This window comes from Dendropsophus ebraccatus, chromosome 4, assembly GCF_027789765.1.
Source record: "Dendropsophus ebraccatus isolate aDenEbr1 chromosome 4, aDenEbr1.pat, whole genome shotgun sequence".
NCBI lineage: Eukaryota > Metazoa > Chordata > Amphibia > Anura > Hylidae > Dendropsophus > Dendropsophus ebraccatus.
In genome coordinates, this window is record NC_091457.1 from 128854793 (window position 1) to 128873112 (window position 18320).

The following is an 18320-nucleotide window of genomic DNA, read 5'->3' on the forward strand; positions in this document are numbered from 1 at the left end:
CCACGGCCGAGGGGCTACTCGGAAATACATGAAAGTATAGAAAGAACCGCAGCCGGCCGCGACTCGGTAATACCGAGACTACCTCACTACGCGGCTCGCCTCAGAAAGAAACAACAAGCCTTAAAATGGCGTCCGCCTCCTGACAGGAATCCTTCTTCTCGGCTCCCATTGGTCAGCGCCGCGGCATTACGTTCATTCATTGGTCTGTTCTCCCCTATACCCGCCCACCCGATGACGTAGCCGGGCAGAGGGAGGAGGGGATGGTAGTGAGAGGAGAGCGGAGCTCGGGACACGCGGGGAGAGCGCTGAGATGGCGTCCTGAGGGGAGGCTGAGGAGGATGCGGCGTCTTCGCTCTGAGCTCTCCTAGCGGCCCCGTGTCTAGAAGATACTTAGGGAGATAAGAAGCAGGACGAAGACCGGACGAAGTCTGTGTATAATGTTCAACGGCGTCACAGAGAAAGAAGACAGTGAAGCAATGGAGGAGAAGAACAGCGCCGCGGCTATGGACGTCAACGTGGGTGGTGGTAGTGCGAGACTGGCAGCGAGTGAAGAAGCAAGACTCGGCGGCTCCCAAAATGGCGAAGCTGAAGAGGAGGCGGCGGCTGCAGCAGCGGAAAGAATTGGCTGCAAGAGGAGGAACAGCAGTGTGAACAGTGAAGCGTCCAACATGGAGAACAGAGGGCTCGGCACCCCCACAGAGGAGCCCCCCAGGAAACGCTTTCAGATACCAAAGAAGAGCAGAGAAAAGAAAGGTTGTCGCCATCTCCTCCTGTGTAGCTAGAATGCACTGCTGTCATGTTGCATGCCTATGGAATATCACCTCGGCGCTGACCTAGGGGCCCCTGTAGATCTCGGCGTAGGGCCCGGTGTTTACAGGCTTATGTTACATCGGAGAGGGATTGAGAGAAAAGCTTTTAGTGAGAGCTAGGGGGCGCTTGTGAGTCCAGATGACCTGTGAAGCAGTTGGCTTAGTAAGAGCTGCTGGGGGGTGGATGATTCCGCCCGCGCGTTCTTAAGCTCCGCCCATGCCGAGTCGGGAGTCGTGATGTAACTTGTTGTTAATCATTACATTACTGAGGCTTTGCATTGCTGTAAGGGTGGGCAGGCTTTCTGGAGTTGTAAAATGGAACCTGCCACAGCTATGGGCATTTCCTATATGATCTGAGGACAGCATTACATTGGGCTAAGTTTTGTATGCCCCTCCCCCCTGAGCTGGACATCCACTTCCAGTATACAGAGGACTCCTAAACAGATTGCTTTCCTCCTGGCCCATCATTGCAGTCAGGGCACCTTGTGCCTTTCTCAAATGTTTTTCTTGGAGATTTGCGGTTGGTACCATAATTGAGCAGTTAAAGGGGGAAATTACTGGATGCAGGTTGAAGTTTAACATGAATGTGGCAATGTATAGATGTCTTTGTATAAAGACTTATCTGTTCCTATTTGGGGATATTCATAAGCCCAAATCTAATATAGGGGTATAGGATTAATTTTATGACATAACTCTCTTCCCTAGAAAACTTTGCAGTATGGGGGTTAATCTTAGGGGCTGCTAATAAGTAAAATACACTTTCTTGGCTTTAATGGAGTTGGGTAGGTTCTGGATTATTATACAGTTGGAAAATAACAATAGTTCTGAAAAATCCAAAATATAATTTGTTACAATGACTGTTAAAATCTTAAATTTCCTTTTTTAATTAGAAAAAGGCTTTAAATTATTTCTGTTCATCTACCCCTAGACCCTAATGTCACTCCGTACATCCTTTTTTTTTTTTAATGGAAAACCATGGTTCAGGGAATCTTATTAGTTCACACCTTAGATCATGAATATGACCCTAGGGTTTCCTTTGTGGTTATTAGCCTTTTTAGGCTATAATTATTTTCTTGTGGTTATGTCCCAACAGAACCTTTTTTTTTTCTTCTAATTTTGAGCAATTAAAGTGTCCTCGTATAGTAACATCTTGTGTCATTGATGGTGAATTAAAAAAACCTGCACATAATGGTGTAACTTAATATGTTCATAAAGAACCTTTGAGAATTCTGAGCTTCCACGGGGATACATGAGCTTCCTGTTAAACGTTGCCTTCCATTAGCCAGCGTGCTTTACATATTACTGTAACGCGACTGTTTTTATCAATAATTTTATTTTTTAGTGTTTTGTACAGTATAGCTCAAGTTTTAAAGGTTTTTTTTAAGAAGTTAAGAGAAAAATTAGTTCCTCCTATGAGGAGTTGGTAACTGAAATGTAAATTACGTACTGTTCGTGAGATTAGTGATTGGTATAGGCTTACATTAGAACACTGTGTGAAGAGAAAAAAAATACTTTCAGTCCAGCACTTATTTCCCTGACCCATACCCAGTTATGTAGTTATATAAACAGTGTTAGTTGGTGTCGCCCAGTTTCCATAGTCGTTCATATGCATGTCCTGTAATGTAATATAAAAATATATATATTTTGTGTCAGACCTTCTGAGTGTTAGTTGAGTATTTATGGCCATATTTGAAGTCTGATCTAAGCCTACTGACACATAGGTTTTGTAAAAAAAAAAAAAAAAATTGTGAAAGCATGGATTCCCCCCCCCCAATCCTCTCCAGTGTTTAAGTTCAGATGTTGGCTTCTTGGTAATAAATGCATTATTGATAGCATAATGTTCAATTAAGCCATCTGACGAGTCACATAACCTGAGGGCATGTTCACACAGCAGATTGTGGAGAAGGTGCCAAAACACACAAGTTTCTCAGTATTTTGAGGTATACAAACAAATTAAAATTTCTCATGATCGCTTATAACTAGCAAACCTTTGTAACTTACACCCAAGTTTCTTTACTGTATAAATGGCTGATTCTCACATGGCAGTCTACTATACATATAGCGATTCTTGCATGTAATACTGTAAAAGTCCAGCAGTTGGACAAGACTGTCAAGAACATGGTGTCTCATTGGTTACCATGATTTGTTATATGCAGTGGCTTAAAAAAAAAATTTCATTTACTTTTCCTATTCTTGTCATGTTTTGTTACATTATTCTCAAGATGGGACATTTTATGTGAAAGTAAAGCTTAATAAAATATTTGCACCAGTTTTGTACGTGCTTCTTGTTTTTTTTGCATTTACAATAACCATTTTAAAAAGTTACACTACATCTTGGAAGTAACTTTTTATTTTTATTTTGTTCATCTTTTAGCTCTTCAGTCAATTAGTTCTGACTCGCGGGATTTTGAAGAGATATTGAAAATTCTACATTCATCATACTTGGATTCAAATTCTAAGATACATTTCACTTACCAATCTGCTCGAATGGTTCATAATGAATTCTTGGAAAAAGAGGTCAGTGAGAACATTGGTTGTCCTGCAGGTTGATCCCCCTGTGCTCTGTAGATTTCTGGTGCAGGCACATTTTAATCTTCTCTAGAACATTTAAACTCAAATGTTGGCGCTTTTTAAGTTGCGCACACAACTTAGTTGGCACATTTTAATTGTTCACTTAGTTTTGTGTGCTTAATATACTATTTAGGAGGAAGAAAGTTTGGATTTTTCAATCCTTTCCCATTTCCATACTTTTTTCTTTTTTTTTTTCTTAGTTCACTGAAAAGAGAAGACAATTGAAATTTGAGGGTCGATCGGAAAAAGAACTTGTCGAATCTTATGCTTTTCTTTTGGTTGATGAAGATCAGGTAAGAATGCAGTGCGTTTGCTAATTTGGTCCCTGATGTCCCCTATTATAGCAACGCACATTCTAAGGAAACTTTTGGTATGGAGTCTTCTCTACGCTTAATTATTAGTCCTTTAAAATTCTTCATTACCCATTTCTGTTTCAGACGTTCTGATTCTTCCTAAATGGATGTTATCTCTGAGCCTTTGACTTGGGCTAGATGTTGGATTTTGGGGAATTTTTTTCCCTTCCTCCTTGTCATGTGAAAGGGGTTTCCTAGTTAGGGAAATCTTTCCCCCCCCCCCCCCCCCCTCTTCAATAATCCACTTAGGGGTGTGCTGGTCCATTTTTTAGGATTGTTCTCTCCTGGCCAGAGTGGAAAAAGTTACAAGGAGAATCTGATGCTCTAAAGGATCGGTTCTTTGTTACACAGATAACCCTTGAATGGGCATTGTGTAATGTTTAATTTTCCCCGTGCCAGGTTCTGCTGGGAAACATCTATTACCAGATTCACCTACTGATTACAGCTGATCTCTGGGCATCTGACCAGGAGGACATTTTATGATTTTGTCATGGGGTCTTCGTAACACGTTGCAAGGAACCCCTTTCGAATACATGTTTTTTTGTGTTTGGGGTCAGGCTGCTATAAAATAAGTGAACATTGGAAAAATGTCTATACATTTGTGGGATTTTGTCTTTTTATTTTTTTTAATGTAATTTATTTTGGGGCCTCCACCGTGAATTACTTTCTGCATGCATTTTGTGTAAAGGCTTTCAAAGCATGCAGTTTTTACATCTGACATGAATACCTTTTTACTAATTCAGTTATTCTCACATGGAATACAGTTTCCTTTTCTTTTTCAAGATACTTTTTAGTTGCTCTTTTTGCATTTAACAAACTGCGGACATGAAAATCGCTGTATTACTTGTTTTTTGTTTTTTTTTTAAATTAAGATTACCATGTGGGTAATATACAGTCAGACATTTTTATTACCAACATTTCGATATAAAAGGAACATTAAATATTAAGTTTCTTTTGGTCTAGCAGTTTTGAAACTTAAAGGGGCCATCAAAATAATTACCCATTTAAATGTTGGCATTTCCACATGAACAATTAATCCACTCAATAGGCTATTTCTGATACCAAGACTCTTCACATCATTAAATTGGCACAGTCGGTGTTAAATGTTGAATCAGCAGGGAAGGTCATACACTACATCTTGTGCAGCTTACTTCATTTCCCCCCCCTTTTTGTTTTTTGTGTGAAATGCTGTGCTATAAATTCGTCCACTAGGTGTCTTACCGGAAAACTGCAGTTGAGGCTGTCTTCAAGGCCATTTGGTCTTTATTAACAGCAAACAGAGACCAAAAGCAGGATGTGATGTCAATTGTCACTCTGCTCTGCACTAGCCCAATAATGAATACTGATAGGCCAGTCTATACAATCTCATGTGCACTAAAGCAGAGTAAACTAAAAGGGCAGATTTCACCTCAAGTAATAGTTAAGACATCGATTAACTGAGGAATGTGTAATTGTTCGCTAGTCGGCTGATCATTGTCTTTCAACAAGTTTAAAAATCCTCATCAGCCGCCAGCTGTGCATCGCTTCATGTGACAACTAATACAGCTCATCCCCCGCCCGAAAAATTTCCCATAGACGGAAAGTCTATTCTTGATTCGTTTTTTTTTACAAGGCTACAATATCTTGATGTTAGCACTTCAGGCAACTGGCCCAATAATATATAGAGATTGGGATGAAAAAATGTACAGCCAAAAAATCAACAAATAAAAGAATGTCAATTATCATCTGGCTTTAATTAGTACCAAACACAGCATACATAATATAAGTCCTTATTTCTTTTTTTATGCATAAGTGTATGTGTATGTATATGTATATATATATATTATAAAAAAATGAATGTGATAAAATAGCCTATAAGTGAGGTAGGCCATAACGTAAACATCCTTTTACAATGTAAAGTGTATTTGTTGCGGAAAGCCAAAATCTTTCAAACCTGATCAGCTCTTTGTCATAATAGAAAAACATTAGCCGCTCTTACTGGTTGACTTATAGAAGCCCTCATACAGCTTCATAGACTAAAAAAAGAAAGTTATTAGGGACAGAGCAGGGCACTTTTAAGCACACTATTTAAACATTTTTTTTTTTTTAAATCCATATAAATTGTACATCGTTTTAATCATGCTGACCAACAGAATACAGATAATATGTCAGTATTACCATGACTTGCATCTCATAAAAACAACCCTTTTCTAAGGACCAGCTCACGTGTGGCAAAAGCAGCGCCTCCCCCAGTGTGTCAATGCAAGGGCTTGTGTGCCTCCACTTTCGTCGCTCTCTGCTAAAAGAATTGACAAGTCAATTCTTTGAGCAGAGAGCAACGGAAGCTGAGGCATGTGAGCCCTCCCAAAGAGACTCTGAGGCAGGTGGGATTCTGCAGCTTTTGCTCTGTGTAAACTGGCCCTAAGGAGGAGGCTGCTGTAGTAGTTAACATCTTTTGTGGATAGGACAACAGATGAAACTCACAGCTCAGCCTTCCCCTTCCTGTGAAGTGACCTCTTCAAAGGTCACAGAGTACGTCAAGTGATGTTTCCCATTCATCTCAATAACACAGCTTGTGTCAATGAGGCTTACTTCAAAACATATCATGACATGATTTAAAAAAAAAAAAATTGCAACAGCAAGATGGATGCCCCTGAAATGTACACAAAGATTCAGCATCTGGCTTTAATATTTACGGCTTACATTCCCCACTGTGATGCTGGAACAACATGGTCATACAAACCTCATTTTTTACTGTGTGTGACTCTGGACAAACTTTTCTGGTTGGACTGCACGCTTATGAAAAGTTTACTGTAGGAAGTTTTGTAATACATGCATTTTTGATGAAAGGGAGACATGAGTGAAGTTCTAGGCTTGCATCCAACTCCAGCCACCGGTATGAACCTGAACATACTCTATGTTCACTAATCTCTAATGAAAGGAAATAAACTTGTATTAGCAGATATAGTAATTCATATCAGGTTCGCCAGAACTGTTACTTTTTACGTGGGCTCCACTCAACTTCTGGTATTGAAACTCCTAAAGTACCTGCCAGATTCCTGTCTGAAACCTCAAGTACTGAAGTTACTACAATGTTTAAGAGAACAAGCAAGCAAGAGTTTATTATTATTATTATTTCTAAAGCTTACAAATCAAACCATATACCTGTAGGCCTTTTCATGCCGATTCCAAAGATAATCTTTGCTGCCTGCGGCATTTTTGTATTATTTAGCAAAATCCAAATATGTTAATCTGATACCTCGGCCTGCTGTCAGCCTCTTACAAGCAGAAGAGGGTGGCAGGCGGGTGGACCAGTGCAGTAAACTACTAATTTACATATTTTGACTTTGCAAAAAAAAAAAAAAAAAAAATACAAAAAAGACCGGAACGGATCAGGCAGCAAAGGTTATACTTGGAATCGGTGTGTAAAAGTCAGGTACATACCAGCAGGTTTATATGTACAAACCTTCTGTATCGCTTTGAATCGAATTTGTCACTCCACCTCCAACCCACACAAAGATTGCTGCTACAGTTGTGTAGGTATTAGTACACAATGTGCAGACATAACCTTAACCCATTAGTGACTGCTAATGTGCCTTTTCACGGTGGTCACTGGTGGGCTTTATTGGAAGGCTCTGCTGTGCACAAGCTCTAGCATCGCAGAACATCCGCTGTCAGTACGTAACTACCCGGAACTACCTTGTAACTGCTAATCCTTTGCTCTGGGCAGTTTGACCTGCTAAATGTCGCTCTTAAATCATGACAGCGGCATGCAACGGGTTCTGGTGGCATGAACTGGTATACTTGGCGAGATCTGGGCTTTTGATTGTGTCTATGGTTATCTGGGCGGCCTCTTGAAGGCACCCTGGATGGCCATGTGTATGCCAGATGCATGGCTGTATAGATTGCCTGTCAGCTCAGTGCTGACATAGGCAATGCACTGCACTACAGTAGTAGTGTAGTGTATTGTATCAGTGATCAACAAATCACTGGTTAATATACACTAGTGTACATTAAAATAACATTACCCCCCAATTATAAAAATGCATTGTATGCCCCACATAAAACAAGCATCAGTGGTGGTATAGTGACAGATCGTCTGACCTGTTCTTCTTACCAAGGTTGGCCTCAGCAATGTAATGACTCTAGTCCAGGGGCTTCATTAATTAAGCACTAAATACATGGATCAATGCAGTACATATGGACTGTATTAATCCCTTATGAATGCATTGCTCATGGGAGTCCCTTAGGGGGCTGTAAACTAATGGGGGGGAGGAAAAACTTTTTAATTAACCCCTAGAAGACCCTGGGCGTACCTGTACGTCCAGGGCCGCCTACGGGTGTTATGAGCGGGGCCGCGGTCCTGGGTGCCGCATGTAGCCTGGGACCGCGGCTATTAGCGACCATGGTCCGATCGCCATGCCCGCTAATTAAGTAATCGGATGCAGCTGTCAAAGTTGATAGCTGCATCCGATTACCTTATGCAGCCCTTCCGTGGTGTCTAGTGGGGTGGATCGCTCCTCTGGGACGTTGTCCTGGAGGAGCGATCCACATGTCCGGCTCAGGACTGGGTCTGCGCCGTAATGGCGCTGATCCCGGCTCGGCACTAGATTGCTTCTGGCTGCAGCAGTGCCTATCTCATTACTCTATGCTGTATAACTATACAGCATAGATCTCAATGAGAGATCAGTGTACTTATACTAGAAGCCCCCGTGTGAAAAAAGTGTTAATAAAAGAAAATCCCTCACCTAATAAAAGTTTGAATCACCCCCCCCTTCCCCATGTTATAAATAAATAAATATGTTTTGCATCGCCGTGTGCATAATCGCCCGAACTATTAATCACATTCCTGATCTCGCACGATAAATGGCGCAAGCGCAAAAAAAATCCCGAAGTGCAAAATTGCGCATTTTTGGTTGCATCAAATCCGGAAAAATTGTAATAAAAAGGATCAAAAAGAGGCATATGCGCAACCAAAGTACCGATAGAAAGAACACATCATGGCGCAAAAATGACACCTAACACAGCCCCATAGACAAAAGGATAAAAGCGCTATAAGCCTGGGAATGGAGCGATTTTAAGGAACATATTTTTGTTAACAATAGTTTGAATTTTTTACAAGCCATCAAATAAAATAAAAGTTTTTTTCAATTTCACCACACTGAATTTTTTTCCTGCTTTTGCAGTGTACTTTATAAAAAAATTCAGCCTGTCATTGCAAAGTACAATTAGTGGCGCAATAAATAAGGGCTCATGTGGGTTTCTAGGTGAAAAATTACAAGTGCTATGGCCTTTTACGCACAAGGAGGAAAAAACTAAAACGCAAAAATTGAAATTGGCCTGGTCCTTTAAGGGTTAAAAAAAGTTCCCATATTAACCCCTTCATGGCCAAAGGTCATCGATGCACGGATGTCCAAGTCACAATGAAGCTTGCCTTGCCTTCTAAGAGCCATATCGCTTTTATTTTTCCACCTACAGGGCTGTCTGAGGCATCATTTTTTGTGCCATTATCTGGCATTACCATTTTATTGGTATCATACTATTGTAAAAGAAAAATTGTCACCGCTTTTTATTTTTTATAATTTAATCCTTTTTATTGTGTGTTTTTTTTTTTTTTTTTTTTTTTTAAATAAGGGTTTTTAAAGTATATTTAAAGTGACTGTACCACCAGGCCCAGGCTGAAGCACTGAAGGTGCGCCGACCCACCCTTAGTGGGAGGAAACCCTAGGCCCTCTATGATAGGGTTCCATTGATTCTAATGGAGTCACATCATGGAGGGGCTGGGGTTTCTTCCCACTAAGGGTGGGTCGGCCCGCCTCCAGTGCTTCAGCCTGGGGCTGGTGGTACAGTCACTTTAAAGAGGACCTGTCACCCCCGTGCCAGGGGGACAGGCTACCAACCCCCAGCTAGATCCCCTTATACTGACCTCATCTCACCGAGTCCTGCTCCCAGAGCCGGTCCCAGGGAGGAGATATCCTGGTCAGAAGTCGGCACGCGCACTGTGGAGATAGGTCCGGCGTCCATAGAGAATGAATGGAGCTGGACTCATCTCTGCAGTGCGTGCGCGGCTCCATTCATTCTCTATGGACGCCGGACCTATCTCCACAGCGCGCGCACCGGCTTCTACACAGGATATCTCCGTCACGGGACCGGCTCCAGAGGGCATACTCTATGCACATATCGCCCATCCGACAGGACAGAGGTAAATGTTTTACCCCTGCCTGTCAGTGATCGGGACCCCAAAACATGATTGAGGATCTTATCCTGTCACTGACTTCCTTAAACACAGTGTGACGTACACTACCTGCGCTGGAGACTGAGATCGCTGAACCTCTCCCTAGCAGCCTAGCGTCTCAATTTGAGAGACTCTGAGACACTCAGCTGCGGGGAGAGCTTTGGGAGAATGAGAGAGGCGCCAGAAGTTGACGAAGCCTCTCATTCTCCCAAAGCTCTCCCGGCAGCCGAGCGTCTCCGAGCCTCTCCGATGACATGCTCGGCTGCTAGGGAGAGGTTCGTCGATCTCCGGCGCAGGTAGTGTACGTCACACTGCCGGGAACGGGCCCTAGGTGAGTTAAATGTTTTTTTTTTTTATAGTGGTCGCCCCATATTGTGGGAATGGGGCCATTTTTGAGCCCCCCCCCCCCCCCCGTATGGGGCAACCATACCCAGTGAATAAGACGACCCCCAACATTAACCCCCAACATTAATTTTTCGGGGTTAAAAAGTTGTCTTATACGCCGGAAAATATGGTACTTTCATTTTTTTTTTTTTTTTTTTATGCTGTAAAACAAAGCTAAACTTACCACAAATCGATGTCCAGTCTCCGGAATGCAGATTTTTACACTTGTGCTGGTTGTAGAAAACAGACTAAACACATAAATTCTTGCCAGTACAGATTCACGGCTCAATGTGTCCATCAATCACATGACCATTTTCTGTAAGCACTCAGATGGCCTGGGATAGACAGGGCTTAACAGGAAAAAAACAATTAGAAAACAGGAAGTGACTTGTTTTCCATGATAACTAAAAAAAAAATAATAATAATAATAATAATAATGAATGTATATTGCAAACTTGTTTTATATCAAATCTACTGTTAATTTAGATTTTAAAAATTTTTGACGACAGTAACCTTTAACCCTTTCCCGCACGAGGACGGGCGTTCAGAGCGGGGCCGCGCGGCGACCCCGCTCTGAACCACGGCGGTCCCGGGTGCCGCTTGTAGCCCGGGACCGCCAGTATTAGCGGGCACGGTCCGATCGCCGTGCCCGCTAATACAGTAATCAGATGCAGCTGTCAAACATGACAGCTGCATCCGATTACCGGCTGCAGCACTTCCCTGGGGTCTAGTGGGGGAGATCGCTCCTCCGGGACGTTGTCCCGGAGGAGCGATCTCCCTGTCTGATGCCGGCTGGGGACTCGTCCAAGATGGCGCCGTCCCCGTCTCGACACTCGTTTGTATTCGGCTGCAGCAGCCAAAAGCAAACGAGTGCCGATCTCATTGATCTTTGCTGTATATCTATACAGCAAAGATCTCAATGAGAGATCAAAGTGTATATACTAGAAGTCCCCTAGGGGGGCTTCTAGTATATGTGTAAAAAAAAAAAAAAAAAAGTTATTAGTAAAAAGCCCCCTTCCCCAATAAAAGTCTGAATCACCCCCCCTTTTCCCAGGTTATAAATAAAAGTAAACAAATAAATAAATAAACATGTTTGCTATCGCCGCGTGCGTAATCGCCTGAACTATTAATTAATCACATTCCTGATCTCGCACGGTAAACGGCGTCAGCGCAAAAAAATCCCAAAGTGCAAAATTGCATTTTTGCTCGCATCAAATCCAGAAAAAATGTAATAAAAAGCGATCAAAAAGTCGTATATGCGCAATGAAGGTATCGATAGAAAGTAAACATCATGGCGCAAAAAATGACACCTCATACAGCCCCATAGACCAAAGTATAAAAGCGCTATAAGCCTGGGAATAGAGCAATTTTAAGGAACTTACATTTGTTAACAATGGTTTGAATTTTATACAGGCCATCAGATACAATATAAGTTATAAATGTTGTATATCGTTTTAATCGTAATGACTTGAGGAACATGCATAACAAGTCAGTTTTACCCCAGGGCGAATGGCGTAAAAACACATTCCCCCCAAATAAAAGAAATGCGTTTTTTTTTTTTTCAATTTCACCACACTTTGCATTTTTTTCTGGTTTCGTAGTATACTTTATGCAAAAATTCAGCCTGTCATTGCAAAGTACAATTAGTGACGCAAAAAATAAGGGCTCATGTGGGTCTGTAGGTTGAAAAATGCAAGTGCTATGGCCTTTTAAGCACAAGGAGGAAAAAACGAAAACGCAAAAAAGGAAAATTAGCCTGGTCCCGAAGGGGTTAAATTATCACATTACTGATCTTCCACAGTAAACAGCGTATGCACAAAAAATGCCAAAGTTCAAAATTGTTTGTTTTTGTCACATCAAACCCAGAAAAATTGGTATAAAAAGTGATATGCAAGCAAGGTACAATAAAAAGCATAGAGCATGGTGGAAAAAAATGACACCTTTTTTTGTCACATATATCAGAAAAAGCCCTGTAGGTCTCATATTTTTTTTTTTTTTTTTTTTATATATTAGAAAAGCTCTGTAAACGTGGTCATCGGTTTACTTGGATAAAGATAATTTAATTTTACAGTAAAAAGCATACAAAAAAAATTGTGTAAAAACATACAGAGAGCATAGGAACGTTCAGCCGTGCCGAATGTTCATGAGAATGGGGAGAGGACAGGAGATAATTGTCAGCCAAACAATCATTTGGCTATATACCCACCTTAAAGGGGTACTTTTTTTTTTTTTTTTTTTTAATCAACTGATATACAAGAAAGTTGTATAGATTTGTAAATTCATTCTATTTAAAAATCTCCAATCTTCTGGTCCATATCAGCTGCTGAATGTGCTGCAGTAAGTGGTGTATTCTTTTCAGTCTGAAATTGTGCTCTTTGCTCTGTCCGTGACAGTAGCAAATTCCAGCAGAAAAGGAACCATTTCAGACTGAAATGACTCCACTTCCTGTATGACATATAGCAGCTGAGTACAGGAAGACTTGAGATTTTTAAATAGAAGTAATTTGCAAATTTATAACTTTCTGGTACCAGTTGATTTGCAAAAAACTTTTTCGCGAGAGTACTCCTTTAAGATACAAATCCTTGGCTTCTTTAAGACATGAGATTTCCTACCACAGAAACTGGGAACACTGAGGGCAAGCAAGCATGTTCTGTAAAAGTGCAGCGATGTAGACGGGTGATAAAACTTTGCTTTATTGAAGGTAACATTTCCTGAGCTCCACAGTCTGGCACACACATGCAGCAGGAAGCTGCCTGACAGTTACAATATTGACAATTATGGTATCTTCTTCTTAATCCACTGTTTGTCCACCAATAAAGGTTTAAATTCACAGTAAAGAAGTCACCTCATTCTAGCAGGATGGCTGTCTATTAAGCATATGCTAATTTAAAGTGTCACCGTCGTTAAAAAAACTTTTTTGCAGAAATCAATAGTACAGGCGATTTTAATAAACTTTGTAATTGGGTTTATTAGCCGAAAAATTAATTTTTGTAATGAAAAAGCAGTTTGAAGCTCTCCCCCCTGTCTTCATGGTTTTCCTATGGAGAGAGGGAGATGAGGCACCAAAACAGGACAACAGTCTTGGGTCGAGGACATCATTTTCGGGAGGCTGGCCGGACCGCTCTAGCCGTCCTTCATCCCCCCCCCCCACTTCTACCACGTCATTAGCTGCACAGCCCTGATTGGCTGAGCATAACTGTACTCAGCCAATGACGCAGCAGGGGGGGGAGGTGGCGGCTGTAGCGGTCTGGCCAGCCTCCCGTAGATTACGTCGTCGACCCAAGCTGGCGGCCAGGGTCAGTGAGTATAATGCACCACACTTCTGGGGTGGGGGGACACGGGGAAGGGGGCCATTCACTTTACAAAGTTGTATAACTTTGTAATGTGTGTTAGTGAATAAATGTTAAACGCCGCACTACCCCTTTAAAGTGACTCTGTACCCACAGTCTGTCCCCCCTTTTGTGACAAATACCATATGATATATTTTTGACAGTCATGCCTTTAATTCTAGGTGCACAGCATAAGTGAGAAAGGGTTACATGTGGGAAGCTCCAAACTAACCACACTTGGCAAGCCCTCAATGGGTAAGTGTTTCTTGAATTTTGTTTGATTTCAGGAATACTTTTAGATGAACCAGAAGACAATGATTTAGGGTCCTTTTACATGGCCCATCGCACATCTCCTGTTTACAGAGGAAGATATGATTTACAGGGCTTCTGAAAACATGCAACCAGCCAAGGAGCAAGCTTTTTCCTTCTCCTTGGCACATCGCTGACACTTTTACACAGACTGATTATCGGCTGAACGAGCGTTTCAAGCAACGCTTGTTGCTGTGTAAAAGGTCCCTAAGGGTATGTTCACTGAGAAAATGTGGAGGAATCCCACCTGCCTCAGTGTCAAATGGCATCTCTGTGGGAGGCCTTGCACACCTTCTCTTAAAGAATTGAATTCCGCCACATTTGCTCAGTGCGAACATACGTCTTTAAATATATATGTCTGCTTGGCATGTATTTTATGTCTCCTTGCACACTGCAATACATTTCTGAAGAGTCAAAAAACATTGTATTCAAAATGTTATATAGTTGCTTGTTTGATGTGGCTTTAAAAAGGTGTCTCGTTACAGAAAGGAAGAGGTTAGCAGCTACTTGGCACTGATAATACAAGCATTTTTTTTTCTTTTTTGCTTTCTCCGAGTACATATTTTCTGTGGAAAGCTTTAAAGAGGTTATTCACGGAAAAAAAATCTGTTCAAATCAACTGGTGCCAGAAAAAAAATTACATTTTACTTTACATTTAAATTGCTAATCACTTGAAAGAAAAAATATACCAGTAACCATAAAAAAAAACAACTTTTGACATGTCAGAGACACATGCGATGATATCGCAGGGAGCTGATCTGTTGTCCATGCAGCCTGAGGTCTCTGCTAGGCCTCCCCGAACTGCCTTAAACATATTTGGTATCGTTGCAAGTGCAATTGCCTCAACTTTTTAATCACATTCCATACTGCATGATAAACGGTGCAAACGCAGAACCACAAGGGGGGGTGGGACAATATCACTTTTAAGGGGTTAACCCCTTACATTGGGAGGCATGAAGGCACACACCACTAATTGACAGACATCAGTGATCACGCTATTGTTGGTCATTTAATTATTTTAATGCTGCAGTCATTGGCGATTGTGTCATATAAAGGTCTAAATGACAGGTACCTGTTGAGGGGCAGTCACTTTGCACTAGATGATGGATCACTATAAGTGACTGCATCGCTCCTCAATTGTGAAAGAAAGTTGGCTGCACTCAGATTTCTGGGACCTCACATGTTACTGAGGATAAAGGCCTTATTCGCACACCCATAGTGCAGTGGCCCTTGGGCCGCACTATGAATGTGCATCCGTAGTGCTCCGTGCTTCACGGATCACTACGTTCCCAATTCATTACCATAGCGATCCGTGACGCAAAAAACAGTCCGCATTACATGTCCCGATTTTTTTGCGGCACATATCGCGACCCCCGTATACACGTACAGACGTGTGAAAGAGGCCATTGAATAACATTGATTTTATGTTCTGTCCTCAATTGCGTGCCCGCAATCGCGGACAGAACAACAGATGTGTGAATTAGGCCAAAGGTTTCTGAAGCTGCATTCCCTGTGAATGTGCAAAGGGGTGTTCTTGACATGGCATCAGCCAGACTCAAAATAGTTAATGCGATCTCATGTGAAAATACATTTGATTAAGAATACAAAACATTCAGAAAGAGAGGTAAATAAAGATCAGCCGCTTTTGGATGCCTTCGGTTTTAGAAATGTTTATGCAGTTTCATGGCTTCCAGGAATCTAAGTTTTAAATGCTTAACACATGTTTTGTGCACTGTGTGCAAGATCAAGACATTGTGTTTGTTGAGGCACCAGGCTAGCAAATTTTCAGTTTTATTATGAACGCAGCTATATATGTACCTCAAGGTCATTTTACTTGGGCTGATTATCAGCAGGCAGGAACCCTCAATGACAATAATCTGCCCATGTAAGAGAGCCAGAGATCAGTCAATAAACAAGAATTCACTTGCATCTTTTGCGCAGGTGTAAAAATCATCAGTAGTCGCCCACACATCTTCCTGTGTAAGCTGGAATGTGCAGACCACTATCATGACATTAATAGGCCATATATGAACATTGCAGTCATTGTAGGTGAGGCCTGGCTGCACGATTGGTAGCCATTAGAGATGAGCGAACCTCGAGTATGCTCAAGTCCATCCGAACCCAAACGTTCGGCATTTGATTAGCGGGGGCTGCTGAAGTTGGATAAAGCCCTAAGGCTATGTGGAAAACATGGATATAGTCATTGGCTGTATCTATGTTTTCCAGACAACCTTAGAGCTTTATACAAGTTCAGCAGCCCCAGCTAATCAAATGCCGAACGTTCGGGTTCGGATGGACTCGAACCCGAACCCGGTTCGCTCATCTCTAGTAGCCATGTGAAGGCTCTGCAAATAAGTGACGATTTCGCAGATTGGTGTTACATCAAACCTTGTAAAATGGCCCTTACCCTTAAGCTGTGAAATCCTGTTATGTCTTATATTTGAAAAAAAATCATATTTTTCCTAACCCTTGTTGTTTTTTTTTATTTTGCAGGTGTGTACCTGTCTAAGTTTGCCGATTTATTGCAGGCCAATCCGTTAGAAGGAGGAGCAACTGGGAATATTCTGATATTTAAAGTAATAAAGGTAAAGTTTATTAAATAAATCCTTACTACTTTATATACTGCCTTTAACCCTTTAAGGACATGGCCCATTTTCGTTTTTAACGTTTTCGGTTTTTCCTCCTTGTGCATAAAAGGTCATAGCACTTGCATTTTTCCACCTAGAAACCCACATGAGCCCTTATTTTTTGCGTCACTAATTGTACTTTGCAATTACAGGCTGAATTTTTGCATAAAGTACACTGCGAAACCAGAAAAAAATTCAAAGTGTGGTGAAATTGAAAAAAAAAACGCATTTCTTTTATTTGGGGGAAATGTGTTTTTACGCCATTCGCCCTGGGGTAAAACTGACTTGTTATGCATGTTCCTCAAGTTGTTACGATTAAAACGATATATAACATGTATAACTTATATTGTATCTGATGGCCTGTAAAAAATTCAAACCGTTGTTAACCAATATACGTTCCTTAAAATCGCTCCATTCCCAGGCTTATAGCACTTTTATCCTTTGGTCTATGGGGCTGTGCGAGGTGTCAATTTTTGCGCCATGATGTGATCTTTCTATCGGTACCTTGATTGCCCATATACGTCTTTTTGATCGCTTTTTATTACATTTTTTCTGGATTTGATGCGACCAAAAATGCGCAATTTTGCACTTTGGGATTTTTTTGCGCTTACGCAGTTTACCGTACGAGATCAGGAATGTGATTAATTAATAGTTCGGGCGATTACGCACGCGGCGATAGCAAACATGTTTATTTATTTATTTATTTGTTTACTTTTATTTAAAACCTGGGAAAAGGGGGGTGATTCAGACTTTTATTAGGGGAGGGGGCTTTTTACTATAAACAACACTTTATTTTTTTTTTTTACACATATACTAGAAGCCCCCCTAGGGGACTTCTAGTATATACACTGTGATCTCTCATTGAGATCTCTGCAGCATAGATATGCTGCAGAGATCCATGAGATCGGCACTCGTTTGCTTTCGGCTGCTGCAGCCGAAAACGAACGAGTGCCGAGCCGAGGACGGCGCCATCTTGGACGCGTCCCCGGCCGGCATCAGTAACGGAGATCGCTCCTCCGGGACAAGGTCCCGGAGGAGCGATCTCCCCCACTAGACACCAGGGAAACGTTGCCTCCGGTAATCGGAGGCAGCTGTCAACTTTGACAGCTGCCTCCGATTAGCTAATTAGCGGGCACGGCGATCCGACCGTGCCCGCTAATAGCAGCGGTCCCGGGCTACTCGCGGCACCCGGGATCGCGGCACTTCAAAGCCGCTTTGAAGTGCAAGTGAGGACATATGACGTACCGGTACGTCATATGTCCTTAAGAGGTTAAAGTGTCACTGTCGTGAATTTTTTTTTTGCAGAAATCAATAGTCCAGGCGATTTTAAGAAACTTTGTAATTGGGTTTATTATCCGAAAAATGCATTTTTATCATGAAAAATCAGTTTGAAGCTCTCCCCCCTGTCTTCATTGTTCTCCTATGGAGAGAGCTAAAGAAAAGACCAAAACAGGACAACAAAGAGTTAATCTACAAATCCCTCACCCGTTATCTGTTCTGACCATCACCAGTGACCTGTCTGAGCTCAGATTACAGCTGTCACCCAGCTCCGTGCCTGTAATCCTCTGTTATCTGCTTTCTGCTGCCGGCTAACTCCCTCCTTCCTCCTCCCCCCTCCCCTCTCCCTAGAACAGACAGGGTACGTCTCCTGCAACAAGTCACAATTTTCAGATTTTTCAGAGTGGATGAAAAAGAGGAAGGAGGGGGGGACCTGGGAAAAGGCT

The 18320-nt window shown here is 41.8% G+C and overlaps 1 protein-coding gene across 3 annotated transcripts in view; it reads left to right on the forward strand.

Annotated features, from left to right (window-relative positions):
- Nucleotides 1–230: 230 nt before the first annotated feature.
- TASOR (transcription activation suppressor) overlaps nt 231–18320 on the forward strand; it is a 58567-nt gene continuing 40477 nt past the window's right edge. For 2 of the 3 annotated variants that reach the window (XM_069967004.1, XM_069967005.1), the window contains exons 1-5: nt 232–753; nt 3184–3326; nt 3581–3673; nt 13843–13915; nt 16463–16554. In XM_069967004.1, the coding sequence (XP_069823105.1) occupies nt 438–753; nt 3184–3326; nt 3581–3673; nt 13843–13915; nt 16463–16554 (717 nt within the window). In that variant the 5' untranslated portion in view covers nt 232–437. Of the gene's footprint in view, nt 754–3183; nt 3327–3580; nt 3674–13842; nt 13916–16462; nt 16555–18320 lie in introns of all 3 variants that reach the window. The other variant, XM_069967006.1, reaches the window with a different exon arrangement.